Below are 16,524 nucleotides of genomic sequence, written 5' to 3' on the forward strand. Positions count from 1 at the left end.
GAACTGGTCTTGCTTCACACCGCCCCTTTGCTGTGCACATTTCTCCTCTCAGGATCCTCAGTTCCAAGGAAGTGGAAGAGGACCCTCGGTGGGGTCGCCCCGCGGGGCTCCTCGCACCCTCAGCGAAAGCAGGAGCGATCGTCTCTTAAAAGCCTTGAAACCTGGCACTGTTTGGAAAGGAGGCCTCAGGGCGAGGCCTCTTGCTGTCTTTCGCTTCTGGGCAGGGTTTCTGTTTTCTGGCCCCTCTTCCTTTGTTCGTTCATTAGAAGCGGTTTGCGCTGGAGTTTACACCGTCAGGTGTCATTGACATTTGCTACGACAGTACGCCTTCAATATCCTCACCCCCCCCCCCAAAGTGTGTGAGGTGATGGGTGTGTCCATTAACTCAAGGGGCGGAAACCTTCCACGTGCACTCATCTACCAGATCATCACCTCGTGGGCGCCTGGGTGGCGCAGTCGTTAAGCGTCTGCCTTCGGCTCAGGGCGTGATCCCGGCGTTGTGGGATCGAGTCCTACATCAGGCTCCTCCGCTGGGAGCCTGCTTCTTCCTCTCCCACTCCCCCTGCTGTGTTCCCTCTCTCGCTGGCTGTCTCTCTGTCACATAAATAAATAAAATCTTTAAAAAAAAAAAAAAGATCATCACCTCGTGTCCTTTAAATAGCTTATCATTGTCAGTTATGCTTCCATAAAGATAGGGGGGAAACACAGTGTGGCCTCTCAAACTGTACTGTTTTGGTTCAAATTTCAGTCCTGCTGCCGCTTGTTATTAGCCTCAGTTTCCTTCTCTATAAAATGGATTGTTCTGAGAAATAAAATTGAGCATGTGTGTGCAAACCCGTCTGAGCAGTGCCTGGCACATAGAGAAGGCTCGTCGGTGCTAACTGCTACACGAGGCGGTAGAGTATAGCGGTCAAGAAAACCAGAGGTCCTGGGTTCAAATCCCAGGGCTGTGGCTTACTAGCTGGGTAACCTTGGACACAAAGCCTTCATGGTCCTCAGTTTCCTTTTCAGAGAAGGACATGAATAATAATACCTACAGGGGAGGGTTATTGTGATTACATGAGCCAGTTGTTGAAAAATTTCTGGCACATATAAGCATTTGATTAAATTATAATAATATTTTATAACTATAATATAATATAAAATATAACTATAATATATAATATAATATGTATAATATAATCTTATACAATTATAATATAATTTTAACTTGTTCCATGAAGGCAGAACTTTCTGCCGGCCCCACTCACTGCCGAACTCCAATGCCTAGAACAATGTCCGGGACATACTGAGTTGGCAGTGGGTAAATATGGACCAAGATTCTGCTCTGTTTTCACATCGCCCTTTCTATCTGAAATGCTCTCTCCACTGGCTTCCGACAGAGTGTTCTTTCTACTACACGATATATTCACCGTTATCATTTTAAAAAATCTGGTCTGTGATTTTTGACATTGGAAATCCGTTGTGAAGGCAGATTAAAGTGGGGGAGGAGACCCGTGCTGCAAATGGCAGAAACACAGCTCAAAATAGCTTCCGCCAAAAAAGAAAATTGGCTCATGAAACTGAACATTTCAGAATGATTGCTTCAGGAATAGCTGGATCCAGGAGCCCAAAATCAATAATGAGATTCCTGTCTCCCTCTCCAGCTCTCAGCTCTCCTTTCCCATGTGTGGGCTCCAACCTGAGTCAGAGTCTTCCCTCACGGCGGCCAACAGCAGATCCAGATTCACATCCTACCTGTTTAGTCATATGGGCAGAGAGAAAGGCTCTTTCCTGACAGCAAGTCCAGGGACTGACTCTCAGTGTGTCACGCACCCACCCTTGAACTGCCCACTCTCATGAGGGGCACAGAGTACCCTGACTGGCTGGGTCTGTCAGGTGCCAGCCATGGGGGGGATCTCAGCCTCCGTAAGAGAACAGATAAATTCCCCAAAGGAAAGTCCACTTTTTTTTTTTTGAAAGAAGAAAGGGTAGGCAGGTGGAAATGGCCGATGGTAACCACATCCCAAGGGATGCTCTTCTCTGCTCATCCTCTTACTTGCTGACCAGTTGACAAGCTTTGCTTTATGTGCTCTCAAGAGTAATAACATTTGCCCATTTCTGGAGCCCATGTTCAATTTCTTTCTCCGTGAGGAAGGCACTGCTATGCCCATGCTGCAGGTGCAGAAATGCGGGCCACACAGGGGCTGGCCAGGGTCTCCCAGTCAGTTACAAATGGCCCTGCTTCGACGTGTTCTCTCTGGTTTGACAAGTTTGTCCAGTCTTCTCAACTAGGTGGCCACCTCTGTGGACAACGACCGTGGTTGCCACACGTTGGTACTTGGCCCTCACTTTTATCTCCCTCTGTCCTACCCAGGGCACCACTCTAATTTGGAATCATGAAAAGAGTAGAAGTTGTTCATACCAATACTGCCGATAGGACTCCGGTGTCTGACGAGGTCGATGGACACGTGAGGTCCGGAAAAGACCCTAGGGCTCTCGGACGGGCCCAGAATGTGTAGAAAAATTGAAAAGCTAAGAGATGAGCAGTCCTCAGAGCCATAGAAGGAAGAAGGCACTTATGGAAAAATGAGACCTGATGAGGGACAAGGAGCTAGTTATTTGAAGGGCTGAGGAAAGAATGTTCTAGGCAGAAGGAAGAATAAGTCCAAAGGCCCTGAGGTAGAAGTGTGCCTGGTATGTGTGTGGGGCAGCTGGAAGGTGTGGGAGGGAATAAAGGAGGCCAGTGGGAAGGATCATGAGGACTTTGTCAGCCATTGGGAGGGTTTTTGCTTTTACTTAGAGCCACGGGAATCGGTGAACCCAGGACCAAAACCGAGGCAGAAGGAGGAAAAGTGGGTGGGCGGAAACATACATGTTGTATATATTCTTTTGCATGAATCAGATAGTATATAAAAATACAAGCAGTGATGGGGCGTCTGGGTGGCTCAGGCAGTTAAGCACTGACTCTCGATTTTGGCTCAGGTCATGATCTCAGGGTCGTGAGATCGAGCCCTGTGTTAGGCTCCGTGCTGGGCGTGGAGCCTACTTAAGATTCTCTCTCCCTCTCCCTCTGCCCCTCAACCCCTCCATACACACACACACACACACACACACACACACACTCTTTAAAAAAATAAAAATACATATAAATATAAGCAGTGAGTATGTCCCATTCCTGGGGAGTGAGCTGTCCACTCAGCTGGGGGTGTCACAGGCCGTGGGCCAGATGAGTGAGACACATGGAGGCAGGGGTGGCTGAGACCCCGGGGAGTCTGCCAGGTGAGGGCCCTGGGGGTGGTGTGGGGCCCGGGGTCAGCCTCAGCGCTTAGGGCTCCTGGAGGACCTGGTGTCTACCAGGGCCTGCCCACCTCCCTCAGCCATCTGGCAGGGCCTGTCCTGGGGCTCAGCCCAGGGTCTGTCTCCATTCTAAGGGGTCTTCATAGAGAGGCTTGATGAAGCCTCACCTGGCCCAGGAAGGCAGGGGTGGGGGTGTCCCACCCCCTGGTTCTCAGATTTGAAGCTGTCCACACCCTGGCCCAGGGCCCAATTGGCTTGCTCCCTGAGATTTCCGCTTCTGGCCTGAATTCTGCTCTGATTCATGTTTCTGGGTCACTAGGTCCCCTCTGCCTGTGTCCCCCACCACCGGCACCCCCAACCATCCCTACTTCCTCAGGTGCAAATGCAGCCTCTTCTGTTTCTTACCTTCTTCCTCCCACTCTCCTTCGGCCTTTCTTTGTCCATTGATGACCACCGTCCCTTCTATTTATTAATGACAACTAACATTTCTTGCCTTGTGAGTCAGGCCTTACGCTACTACCAATAGCTAAAACCTATAATTTTACCGTATGCCAGGCCGTGTGCCAACCACTTCATAAATAATAGCTTGTTGAATCCTCCAAACGGTCTTATGACTTTCTATTATTTTCCCCATGTCGTAGACGACAAAACAGGCACAGAGAGGTTCAGTAACTTGCCCAAGATCAACAGCCACTCAGCGGTGACCATTTCTGTGTATAACGGTCCCAGCATCCTATCCAGCTGGTTGAAGTAACCTCCCCACTGGGGAGACGAGCCAAGAACAGGGAGATTTCAGGCTTTGACCAAAGGAAGTATTGGAACCGTGAAAGCGAAGGTCTGTCTCCCTCCCAAGCGGGGCCCTGACCCCTGACGCCCTGTGCCCTCCCAAGTTCACCTTCACGACTGAGCTAAAGGCGGGGCGCAGGGCTGGAAGCATGAGCCTGATCGTGCGGATGAGGAAACTGAAGCACACAATATTCGGGTCTCTTTCTCAAGAGGGGACAAGCATGTGGGGAAGGGCGAGCAGGGCCGGGACTCGAAGTGGGACTTTTTATCCCCAGGCGGGTGTTTTTTCTCTGCAGCCCTGCCTCCTGGGCTTCAAACTCTTCCTTCCTGGCAGTACAGAGCTGGCGGCCCACCCTCTCCGCACACCCGGCGCAGCTCGCGGTCCTCCCACACCGGCCTTCGTGTGTCACTTAACACGGAACACCCAGCGATAAACTGCTCATCCGTAGTTAGCCACCCCCCCCTCCCCTTTCTCTTAGACCCTCCCACGGTCCTCCCAAAAGAGACACCCCATTTAGAGGCAGCGCCCCAGGTCTATGGGAGAGGGCGTGGCGAGTGCGTGCTGCAGAATAAATCCTGGTAGACCCCCGGGTGTGTGGGGGTTGGGGATGCATGCACACAACGGGGGAGAAGTCTGGTGATGAGGGCTGCGGTTCTGGACCTTTCCACCTTCTCTCCCGGGAAGGGGGCGGGCACTATGCCTCGGGGCTCAGGGTCTCACCATCCCTGTTTGGGAGACTCAGAGGTGTGGCCCCAGCTCCAGCCTGGCCTCCCCTCCCCTCCCCCCAGCCTTCCTGCTTTCCACGAAGCCCATCTTGGTTTAACCGAGGGGTGAGTTTCAAGCCCTGGAGCTGACATCAGAGGGCCTAGGGATTCCCCTCACTAGCCCAAGCTAAAAACGGGGGACTTGAGTTCCAGTCTTCGTTCTGTCCCTGATCTGCTGCGTGACCCTGAAGAAGACTTCCCCTGCCTGATTCCATCCTGATGTCACATCTGTAGCTTCTAACTTCTACTTCCTGGGCTCAGGATTCCCATGCAACCCGGTGGAGTGCCCCACGGGGTCCGAGCTATAACGGGGTACTTGGGAAATAATCAGAACATTGGTGGATGGTTCTTTTCCCTCTTTTTTTAATCATCTAGGTTTTAATTTCCCTACGTAATCGCAGTGGCAGCATTTGAAAACTGCTACTACTTTTAAATGAGGAACCTGAGGTCCGGAGCTGGCCAGTGACTCACCTGAGGTCACCAGAAGTGTTAGCTACACACTGGAGTCTAGAGCTTGGCATTCTTGGCTTCCTTTCCAGCAGTTCTCAGCCTTCACCACATCCCTTCCATTTCCTGCTGGGATCCCAGCCCAAGCCTCAGCTCACCAGCCAAGATCCGCTTGTGGAAACTGAGGCCCAGGTAGACAGAGACGGGCCCAGGCCCATCCTCCAAGGATAAGGACAGAAGCTGGTGCCACCCTCATTGGCTCTCTGGCTTCTTGGCCAGGATCTGTTAAGATCATCGGCTGAGGGCCGTGCCCAGCAGCCCAGCTGCCCACTTTACATCCTCAGGACCTGTCTGGAGCCTTGGCCAGAGCGGGAGAAGGCTGACAGTGAGAGCTCAGGGCTTAGCAGCTGGTCCCCGACCTGCCTCTCTATCGGGCAACTTACGGAGCACCAGCTGTGAGCAGAGCCCACATTAGACACTCGGCGGCAGAAGATGGACTCATTCGCTGATTTACAAAGAAGCTGCTATCGTTGGCTACTGGGGATATGTCAGTGCACATAACGGGCAGAATGCCCACCCCTGTGGAATTCATACTCTAGTGCGTGGAGACAGACCAAAAAAAAGGAGAGAGAAAGTATTAGATGTTTTTAAACGTTATGTAGAAAAATCATGTAGGGAAAGGGATAGAAAGTGTGTGGGGGGGCGCCTGGGTGTCTCAGTTGGTTAAGCGTCTGTCTTCGGCTCAGGTCATGATCTCAGGGTCCTGGGATCGAGTCCTACATGGGGCTCCCTGCTCAGTGGGGAGCCTGCTTCTCCCTCTGCCTCTGACTGCCGCTCTCCCGGCTTGTGCTTGCTCTCTCTGTTAAATAAATAAATAAAATATATTTTTTAAAAAGTGCCAGGGGGACTTAATAGATACAGGCAAGTAATTTAAATAAAGTGAACATTTATTTTTTTTTAAGATTTTATTTATTTATTCGACAGAGATAGAGACAGCCAGCGAGAGAGGGAACACAAGCAGGGGGAGTGGGAGAGGAAGAAGCAGGCTCATAGCAGAGGAGCCTGATGTGGGGCTCGATCCCAGAACGCCGGGATCACGCCCTGAGCCGAAGGCAGACGCTTAACCGCTGTGCCACCCAGGCGCCCCAAAGTGAACATTTATTAAAGATAATGTCCACAAACTATGATTACATGGGATTTCCGGAATCTAATGAAGGTAATCTATAAAAAGCTAAGGAAAAAATACTTAGTAATGAACAGTTTAAAGCTTACTTGCTGAAATGAAGAAACAAATAAATATATTCACTATCACGTCTAATTAACCTGGTGCTGAGGTACCGAGCTAGAAGAACAAAGCAACGCAAATAATGTGCATTTTTTAAAGGTGTAAAATCTGGAAAAGGCACCATTTGCCTTTTACAACCAGAAACAAAGTAGGACAAACTACAAATTAATGATCTTTCTTCAACTCATCAAGGAACTGAGGTCACAAGGCAAACAACTAACCTTACATTCAGAATAGGACAGATACCTTCAGTTAGAAATAGACTATTTACTCATGGCAGACACTGGTACAAACCATATAAACTGACAAAAATATGAATCTGGAATTTTGTTTTAATGAAACCCACTGCAAATTAAAAACGTAGGTTAAAAATGAAAGTATGTTCAAAAAAAGATAAACCACGTGAACACTAATGAAAGAGAGCAGGACTCGCCAAATTAATTTCAGAAAAAGTAATCTTCAGGGAAAAAATATGAATGTTACCATGGATAAAGAGAGACATTATATTCTGATAAGAGCGTCAGTTCTTCAAAAAGACATCAACAATCCTAATTGTGTCTATACCTAAATAATAGAGCGTCAGAACACGTGAGAGAAATTAATAAATCTAAAAGGAAAAAAATATATGTACACAGTTATAGTTGGACATTTCTTTCTAGAAAAAGGAAAGAGAAAGTGCCAGGTGCAGGGTTGCGTCTTTTAATCGGGTCAGTGAGGACTCCATTTGAGAAGGTGACGTTTGAGCAGGGATCATAAGAAGAGGGTGGGCTTTGCAGATATCTGGAAGAAGAGTGTTCCAGGCAGAAGGGACAGCAAGTGCAAAGGCCCTGAGGCAGGAGCATGCCTGGCATGTTCTAGGAACAATGCGGGAGCCAGTGTGGCTGGAGTGGAATGAGTGAGGATAGAGTAAGCAAGATAAATAAATATACAATGTGCATTGGAGACAGGATTTGTGGCAGGAAGGAATGAGCTATTCAGGGGAGGAAACCTGTGACAAGGGGTAGTTTCAGAGTAGGCTGAGAAGAGGGGACTCCAGTGAAGACGGTGAGGGCTTTCTAGGCAAAGAAAAGAGCCGATGGAAAGGCAAGCTGGTATGAGATGGCTCATCATATTCAAGCACGAAGCTCCAGTTGCTGGAGAGGACTAGGGCAGGAGCCAGGGAGGCTACAGGTGTCAGCTGCAGCCAGATCGAGAAGGGCAGATGAGCAAAAAGAGACAGGAGGTCTTGGGGAACCCTAAGAGAAGGTTGAGAGGATCAGGAGGTTGTGGTGAGAGAGTGGGAGGTGGAGTTCAAGGTTTGAGAACCACAGCAGTTCTGAGCAATAGCAAAGGATGGGGAGTGGTTGTGGTCAGAGGGTGGGTGGGGTGGCTTGCCTCCAGGATGGACAGCAGGACTTGGGAATGTGAGGAAGACCAGCCAGGACCTGTGTCTGTCCTCATCATCAGTCTCAGGATGTTTGGGACCTCCCCTCCAGTGGGGAGCCTCAGTGGCGTGGGATGTGGGGGAATGAGCTGCTACCACTAGGGGACACTGCAAGGGAAACCAGTTCGGGCTAGGCAGGTGCCAGCCGCTTGCTCTTCCTTTTCCTTCTCCTCCAAGCGACCCTCTGGAATTGCTCCCCCAAATGTACTGGTACTTCCCGGGCAGTTGGTTCCAGGCGGCCCTGCTGGGCAGGGTCTCTGTAGGGCTGAGGAGGCACAGTATAGAAAGGGAAAGCCCCCTTGGTTTCTGTCTCACTGCAGGGACCCAGCAGGGAAACCCCACAGATCCCAAAAGGAAAGTGGGCCTCGGGGAAGACCAAGAAACCCCCATCTTGTCCCTGAAGATGGAAAATCCAGGGTGGGGCTAAGGGTGGAGCTGTGCTGGAAGGGAGACCTGTGGTTGATGCAGCCCAGCCCTGACAGCCATCCATGGAGCAGAAACACGCAGAGCAGGTTTATTCTGGGACCTGGCTGAGCCCCATCCTGACCTCATACAAACCCAACCTGGGAAGCTCTGACCCTAGACATCAACAGAGCTCTTATCCCAGCCCAAGCCTGAGCCCTGACCTGAGTCACAGTCTCCGTCAGAACCTTAGCCACATCCCGAGCTCTGTGCCCAATATGGAATGAGCTCTAAGCCCAACCCCAAATGGTCCCAAGCAGAGCCTCCAGGTCATTGATATCCCTGACCCCAAACACAGACAGAGACAGGACATTGGCCCCAGGCAAAGCTCTAGACCAAGTCCTGCTCTTGACCAAGTCCCGATCCTGGTTATAGACTGAGCTCTAATCTTAGATCTTCCTCTGGCCAAGGACTGAGCTCTTGGCTCTGAACGGATCCATTCTCATCTGCCTGACCCTGGCTGTAGACTGAGCCCTGATCCTGCCTAGACTGGGACTCCCTGCTCCACACAAAGCCCTATCCCTTCTCCACATGGAGCTCCCCACTTCCTTCACACTCCCTCCCTCAGCCATCTGGTAAACCAGAAAAGAGTAGGATGACTCAAAACCCCAAGTACTCTCTGATGGGCAATCCCCTTACCTGGCCATCCATCTTCTACAGGACAGTGAGCTGGTGATGGCACTAGGATGATAATGACAGAGCAGAGGAACAGGAAGGTTTGAGTCTCTGGGACCTGTCAGTCCCTAGAGCAGTGGCTCACCCAGGAGCAGGGACGTGAGGGGAGATCTGGTTCTGGAGGCTCAGTAGGGGGTCCGGAGCTTGGATTGACCGAAACTCCAGCTTCCCGCCACCCCCCACTGCACCTCCCGCCCCCTCTGGGAAGGGAAATGACATTTCCCCATTTCAGCAAGGGGTGGTGAGGAGAGAAGACTGAGTGCAAAGCCGAAAGTACAAGCAGGAAGGAAAGTGAAACTGGCGCAGCCCCCAGTATAAGACCCCTGCCCGGGAGATGGCTGGCCACACAGGCTGGGCCCCGCTATGGGCCAGATGGCAGGCGACCTTGGCTGGCGTGAGTTTGAGGCCAGGGCTGGGGGTGGAGGGGTGGCAAGCTTGGCTGAGACTGGGCAGGGGATGGGAAGGCTTGATGGGTGTGGATGGGGGCCAGGGGCTGAGGGGCAACTACTTGGCCAAGACTAAGGATACAGGATACAGTCTACCGGAGAACGGGAATGAGTCTGGCATGAATGAGGGGCAGGGGCAGAGGGGTGATGGTTTGGCCAGGGCTGGGCAGAGGACAGGAAGGTTTGACTGGCCTGAAGGGAGAGAGGTGGGCAGGCAGTTTGAACAGGACGAGGACCAGGCAGATAAGTGAAGAATTTGGTTGGAGTGAATGAACAGGGACCAGACAGTGTGACTGAGAACTGGGACTGGTAGAGGAAGAACAGCAGGAGGAGCTGGCTGGAGTGTGGGGCTGGGGCCAAGGAGTCAGCAGCCTAACTGGGTCAAGGGTCTGTAGCTTGGAAGGAGATCCAATCCGCAGTTAGTGACTCAAGGAGTCAGAGGCTGGAACCAGAGCCCCAGAAGAGGAGCAGATGGTTGGGCCACAGTAGGGACCAAAGGCTGGAGAATGAGGATAGACCCAGGGCCAAGGACCCAGGATTGGGTACAGAGGGCAGGGAGAAGCCATGGAAAGGGTCTGGGGCTCCAGAACTCAGACAGGAAGCAGAGGGTCAGTAGGAAATGGCACAGCTCAATTCTGGGTGGACCATATCAAAGAGCCTGGGGGCACGCACTTTCCCTCAAAATAGAGCTAAGAGGAACCCCACACTGTCTGAAGTCTCTGGGATGCCGGAGCGGTCCCCAAGCCAGGGGAGCCTGAATGCTCTGGGTCGCAGGCACCGCCCCCCACCTCTGGAAGTACATTGGTGAATGGAAGTACCCAGAAGCTCCCCTTGGTCTTTATGTACAGGACAATTCGGGGAGCAGAGCCCGGGGCTTAGAGATCAAGAACGGACAGGGGAGAGGCACAGAGAGGAGGGTGAGCAGGAACAGACTTAGACTTACAGCCTAGTTTTGGTTTGTGTTTCGAGAATTGTGTAACTCCAGTGATTGCTAGATTTCCTCTCCCTGATGGAGAAACCATCAAACACTGCTCTCTTCCCAGAGCTCCCACCCTAGGGCCCCTCTCCCTTCTGTCCAGGAAACATAGGGCAGGAAGTACTTTCAGAAATCAACTGGTCTGACTCCCCCATTTTACAGATGGGAACCTGAGGCACAGAGGTAAGAGATGACTTGCTCAAGGGAAGAACCTGGATGAGAAACCAAGGTTCTGTCTCCCATTCTGGGCTCTCCCCCTCTTCCTGGCACCCCCTGTTCTTCCAACACTGCAGAGTGACCCACCTGCCTTAGGGGTGGCTGGACCAACCTGTCCTTCTGACTCCCTGGGATAGAGCCTCCAGCACCACCTGCCCACCCCTGGGGCTCTAGTTCAAGCCATCAGAGCCGCCTGGCTAAGCCCAAGGAATCCTTGGCAGAACACAGTGTGCCCACTCCAGGGGAGGTGGCTGCTTCCTCTAAGTTCCCTGGGGGAAGCACACAGGCTCTGCATTTGTGCCGATCTGGAATCCAGTCCTGGTTCCTTTACCCTCTAGCTATTTGACCTTAGCCTAGTCAACTTCACTGAGTCTCATTTTCCTCATCTGCAAAATGCACAGGATAACAGCACCCAGGCTACCAGATAGAGTTGAGCGGTTTGTTCACTGAGAAAGACACTTGGCCAACAGAGTTAGTGGGGGTTGAGATCCAGCCTCAGATCTGCTTGCAAAGTTGGGTACTCTGTGCAAGGTTGTGTCTGTCTTGGAGAAGGGGTATCTTCTTTTCATTCATACAGAAATGCCATACAATGTCCTCAAAAGCTTCCATCTTATTAGTGGCTATGTGGGGTCAGCAAGATGGCACACAGGGCTTGCCTATAGCACAGGCTAGAAAAGGCACGTGAGTTCTTCTCAAGCTTTCCCCTCATCTGGCCTACCATCTCCCCGCTCTCTCCAGGGCTCAGCCTTTTGCTGCTCTCCTTACTCCTGGCACGAGCTGGTGTCTGGGGATTCCCGAGACCACCAGGGAGGTCCCCCCTGAGCCTGCAGGAGTTGCAGAGGGAGTTCAAGGTCAGCCTGCAGCTTGCCAGGAAGCTGCTCTCCGAGGTTCGGACCCAGGCCCACCACTTTGTAAGTCTCTCTAATGCAACTGGTTTTGTGTATGGGCAAATCCTCACTCTCTCTGGCCCCCACTAACAGACCTTTCCCCCACAGGCTGAATCTCACCTGCCAGGAGTGAGCCTGGACCTCCTGCCCCTGGGAGATCAGCTCCCCAATGTCTCCCTGACCTTCCAGGCCTGGCACAGCCTCTCTGTGAGTTGGGGGCTGGTGGAGTGGGGCCGGAGAGCTGGCAGTAAGGCTGGGCCGGGTGGATGGAGATGAAGTCGGGGATTGAATGGAAAATGGATTTGGGGAGGAATGAAGGGATCGGATCTGGATGAGGCTGAGTATGTCATTGGATATAAAGATACAGCTGGAATAACGAAGTGGTGTGAGAATGAGGCTGCACATATGGAGGAGGGATGGGGCTGGGATTAGGAGTGGGACTAGAGTTGGAAGGAGGCTGGAGACAAGATAAAAACACAAGTGAGGAAACAGACAGGAAAGACGATGGTGAAGAAGGGGACAGAATGGGGCTGTGGGCAGAGAGTGATAGGACAGTGGAGTTGGGGTTGGGTTTGATCCACAGCCTGGGAGCCTTGCCTGACCCCTTCCCTTCCCTCCCACAGGACCCAGAAAGACTCTGCTTCCTTTCCATGATGCTTCGCCCCTTCCATGTGCTCTTGGGACGCCTGGGAAACCAGGGGGGCTGGACCAGCTCAGAGAAGATGCAGCTGTGGACCGTGAGACTGGATCTCCGGGATTTGCAGCGGCACCTCCGCTTCCAGGTAGGGTGTCCACCCACCTCCTCACCCCCCAGAGACCGACACAAAACACTGAAGCTCATTGGCTCCCTTTTAAAAACACCCTCTGCCCACAGGTTGGGTAAGTTTGGAGGGAGATGCTTTCGATCCTCTGAGTGTGTGGCGGGGGGAGGAGGGGCGGCCCTGGCTCCGTCCCCTGAATCTCTGCCTTCTCTTGGGGTCTTGGTCTGAGCAGCTCTGAAGCACCCGGAACAGCTGCTGGCGTCAGCAGGCCCCGCAACAAAGCTGGTTCCCTTCTCCCTCAGCCTCTCACATCACCACACCCTCCGAACATTTCCAGGGGAAACTGGCATTTTCCTCTTAACAACAGAAAATGCAAGCAGCGTGAAAACTAGCTATACCACCTTTCTGCCCATTTCAGATCCTACACTGACCCTTAAGAGAAGTTCTGGAATTCCAGATGCCCAGGGCAATCCTGGATGAGTGTGCCAGCTCCACGAGCAGCACCCTGCTCTGTGACTTCCATTTTCTTGGGCCAAAAAATCAGGCAGGACGCGTGAGATGATGACATAATGGAAGATCTAAAGTAGGGGCTGTCCAGGGAAGTCATGACCTTGTGGTCTCTGATGTCATTCTGTACCACTGGGCACATAAAGGAACAAGGATGGGCTCCGGGTCTCAGCTTGGCCATTGTCTGACCCATGGGCGTCTCCTTGCAGGTGCTGGCCGCAGGACTCAACCTCCCTGAGGAGGAGAATGAGGAGAGGAAGGGGCTGCTCGAATGGGCTCCGGGGGGCCCCTCGCAGATATCCGCACAGCCGTCCTGGCCCCAGCTTCTCTATACTTACCAGCTGCTGCATTCCCTAGAGCTCGTCTTGGCTCGGGCCGTGAGGGACTTGCTCTTGCTCTCCCAGGCTGGAAACCCAGCCCCAGCCTTGGGGTGCTCAACATCCAGCTCCCAGCCCTGATGGAGTGACTTCTCAGCCCCTTCCCTTCACCCTTCAGGACCTGAGGACTAGAGTCTGGGCAGCGGGACGGCCTCCAGCTCATTGGCCTTAAACAAGGCAGGACTCCAGCGGCCTCCCACCCCAACCCCTACCCGATAACTTAAGGCCCCTCCAGTCCCTGGCGGATATTTATTTCTTGGATATTTATTTATTGTTCAGGGAAATGATGGTTTATTTATTGTTTCGGAGCCTGCTAGCTGTCCTCGGGCGAGGCCACCATGCGGGGTGCCTAATAAAGCACTCTCATTCTCCGTCGGCCTCAGCTTCTTTTCCAAGAAGGGGTACCTGACCCCCAGTACCTTCCCGGATTCTGGCTTGCTGGGCTGTGGTTGCCATAGTAACCAGCAGAGTTGTGAGTTGGCTCCGATCTGCTTCCCATCAACCTCTGATTGCAAATGGAGCTTGGAGCTTGTAGGCCCTGCTGACCCCTTTCTTCCAGGCTAGCTCCCACCCCCGAGGTTCGTGTTACTGTTCCACAGCTCTCGGAAGGCCCCAGGTGGGGGCTGGGAGCAGTCAGGGAGGGAAACCTGCGGGGAGAACTGTCCCGTTCCCTCGGTCCTCCATACAGCCAAGACAGATGGGAGAGGTGGTCAGGCTCCCGGGGGCCTGGGGCCCTCACTGCGGCTTTGGCTGGCCCAGCCGGGCTTGCAGTTCCTGCATCATGCCGCCGTGTGCAAGGCCAAACCTGCAGACGGAGACAGGTCACGGAAGCTGGTCTCCAGGGGGCCACAGCCTCCTCCACACCCCAGCCCCACCACCTCACCCCATGCTTACCCACGTCCCAGGGGCCTTCTCCTGGCTGGCAGTGGGGTCCTTTCAGGTTTTGGGGGGCTTGGCTCTGGGGGTTCCTCTGGCTGGAGAAGTCTCTGCCTCCGGCGGGGGGCTGGGAGGCCCCTCCTGCTGCTCGGGGGCGCGGCTCCGACGGAAGGAGGGCCGGGAGCGGCGCAGTGAGGAGTTGCGAGACAGGAGTACACGGCTCCGGGGGACAGAGACGTCCAGGAGAGACCCAGGGAGCAGGGCCTGCAGGAAACGGGGCACATGGTACCACGGGGCCAGATCTGAGGTTCTGCCCTACCCAGCCCTAGACCCGAGTGGAGCTCTCACCTCACTCCAGCTGTCGCAAGCATCCCCTCTGGCACTCTCTGCCGTCTCCCCGCGTGGCCCAGGCTCGGCCTCTGCAGGCTCCTGGTGTGTTGACTGGCCCTGGACGTCCTCCAGGCCTTCTGGAACAATCTCCTTGGCCTCTGCTCTCCAGTCTTCCGTCACCTCAGCATCCTCCACATCAAGGGGCCTTCCGGCTTCTCCCTCGGGGTGGTGGTCCCCACCCTGCCCCTCACTGCCTTGCCCTCGCTCCTCCATTTGCCATCCCACAGCCTCCTCTTCCAACAGCGTCTGCCCTCCTGGGAGCCCCTCGGCTTCCACTGTGGCCACGGTCCCCTCTGCCCTCGCCGGCTGGGAGCCCGAGGTAAAGCCATCCACCCCACAGCTTCCTTCTGCCACCACACCTTCCGGGACCTCCACCCGCTCTCCCCTGGGCTCACCCTCTCTGGCCTCCAAAGCCTCTGCTTGGTCCCCTCTGCCAGTCACCTCCTTGTCTGCTGAGCCCTCCAGGCCAAACACGGGCCCACCTCGGTTTTCTCCATGTGTAGTCTCCCCCAGCTCCACACCTCCCCCAGCCTCCTGCCTCCCTTCTGAGTCCCAAGCTTCCCCAGCCTCTCTTTCAAGCCTTCCCCCAGCCCCAGCAGCCCTTCCAACCAGAGCTACCTTATCCCTCACTATCTCAGCAGCCAAAGAACTGGCCCCTGGGTCCTCGCTGTCCTGGAGGCTCAGAGTGGCCTCCTCCAGCCTCCAGTCTTGGCTGAATGTTGTGTCTGCCCACCAGGGCACTGCAGCCTCCACCACCTCATCCTCAGTTTCTCTGGCATCTGACTCTCCCAGTGACTGACCTGTCCCTGCGTCTGCCCCAAGCCTTCCACCCAGCTCCTGGCTCTCTGCTCCAAGGGTCTCTCCTTCCTCTGTTCCACACCCTGAGTCCTGGGCTGTCTTCCATTCCCCGCCTGCCTCCGGGACATCTGGGAGCGCAGACTCTCTGCCTCCCTCGGCCTCCTTCGGTGCCTGGCCTCCTGCAGCCTCCTCCTCCCCCTCTTGAGCATCTGCTTTTTCTTCCTGGGTCTCCCCTCTCTCCACATCCCTTCCTTGGTTTTCCCAGACTTCTGCCCCAGGGGCGTCAGGCTTTACATCTCCCATGGTCCTGGGGTACTCCTCCAGGCCCCCTTCCGTCTCCTCTTTGCTCAGGGCTGAAGCGCCCCAGAGCTCTTCCTCACCCCCCTGTCCTTCTTCAGGGTGCTCTGTCGGGGTCTGGGGGCCTGCCTTCAGCTCAGGTTCCTGGACTTCAGTGACCTCGTGCTCAAGGCCACCCCACTCCACCCCCTGGGCTTCTCCGCCTGTCTGAGCCTCCCCCTCACTCCTCTCCCCGCTGAACTCCTTCTCAGGACTGCTGGCCTCTGGGGTTGCTTCCAGGTCAGTATCTCCTTCAGCCTCATTTACCACGTTGTCCTTGGGCAACTCAGCCTCTGTGGCCCAGCAACCCTCTTCCCCCTCTTTGACCTTCTCTGCCTGCATCACCTCCTCCAGACTGGCTGGAACAGCCCTGACCATTGAGGCTTGCTTCCCCTCAGCCTCTTTCCCTCCCTGATCCGCCTGGACCTCAAAGCCTGCCCCTACCTCCCCCTCTGACCCCTGGCCTTCTGCAGCCTCCCTTCCTGCTGTCTGGTCCTTAGCCGCTTCTTCTGTGCCCTCAGTTCCCAGGGTCTGGGTCTGTTTGGGGGAAAAGCTCATCTCAGCCTCTCTATTCTCATCCACCTCCTTCTCCTGGTCTCCCCTGGAGGCCTCCTGGAATGCCCAGGCCCTCCCAGTGCCCTCTGGGATCTTTTCTCCTGAGACTTCCTCATATTCTGTCTTCCTGGCTCCTAAGAGGTCACCCTCTTTCCCGACTGAGGTTGTCATGGCCTCTACCCTGCCAAAAGTTATCCCAGCCTCCTCCCTGCCTGAGGCTGTGCTGTCCTCCTCCCCACCTGAGGCTGTGCTGTCTTCCTCCTCCCTGCCTGAGGCT

At 54.1% G+C, this 16,524-nt stretch overlaps 2 protein-coding genes across 2 annotated transcripts in view; one reads left to right on the forward strand and one right to left on the reverse strand.

Moving 5' to 3' along the window:
* The first annotated feature begins 9,347 nt into the window (after positions 1–9,347).
* On the forward strand, positions 9,348–13,663 carry IL27 (interleukin 27). The gene is made up of 5 exons (XM_008685230.2): positions 9,348–9,516; positions 11,499–11,671; positions 11,756–11,854; positions 12,271–12,429; positions 13,125–13,663. Exons 1-5 carry the CDS (start codon positions 9,486–9,488, stop codon positions 13,371–13,373), a joined length of 711 nt encoding a protein of 236 aa, XP_008683452.1. The 5' UTR covers positions 9,348–9,485; the 3' UTR covers positions 13,374–13,663.
* A 45-nt stretch (positions 13,664–13,708) lies between these two features.
* The window catches only part of APOBR (apolipoprotein B receptor), a 5,138-nt gene continuing 2,322 nt past the window's right edge, over positions 13,709–16,524 (reverse strand). Inside the window, 4 exon segments of the mRNA XM_040635135.1 lie at positions 13,709–14,097; positions 14,187–14,282; positions 14,284–14,432; positions 14,517–16,524. The exon segment at positions 14,517–16,524 is cut by the window's right edge and continues 5 nt beyond it. Of these exon segments, the coding sequence (XP_040491069.1) occupies positions 14,028–14,097; positions 14,187–14,282; positions 14,284–14,432; positions 14,517–16,524 (2,323 nt within the window). The 3' untranslated portion in view covers positions 13,709–14,027.

This window comes from Ursus maritimus, unplaced genomic scaffold (genome assembly GCF_017311325.1).
Source record: "Ursus maritimus isolate PB19 unplaced genomic scaffold, ASM1731132v1 scaffold_2, whole genome shotgun sequence".
Lineage (NCBI taxonomy): Eukaryota > Metazoa > Chordata > Mammalia > Carnivora > Ursidae > Ursus > Ursus maritimus.

Bases quoted from the DNA above. Each gene is read 5' to 3' on its own strand.
- IL27 (XM_008685230.2), top strand. From the start codon at position 9,486: ATGGGCCAGATGGCAGGCGACCTTGGCTGGC. The intron at 11,855-12,270 runs GTGAGTTGGGGG...TCCCTCCCACAG, and splicing joins AGGCCTGGCACAGCCTCTCT to GACCCAGAAAGACTCTGCTT. The intron at 12,430-13,124 runs GTAGGGTGTCCA...GTCTCCTTGCAG, and splicing joins AGCGGCACCTCCGCTTCCAG to GTGCTGGCCGCAGGACTCAA.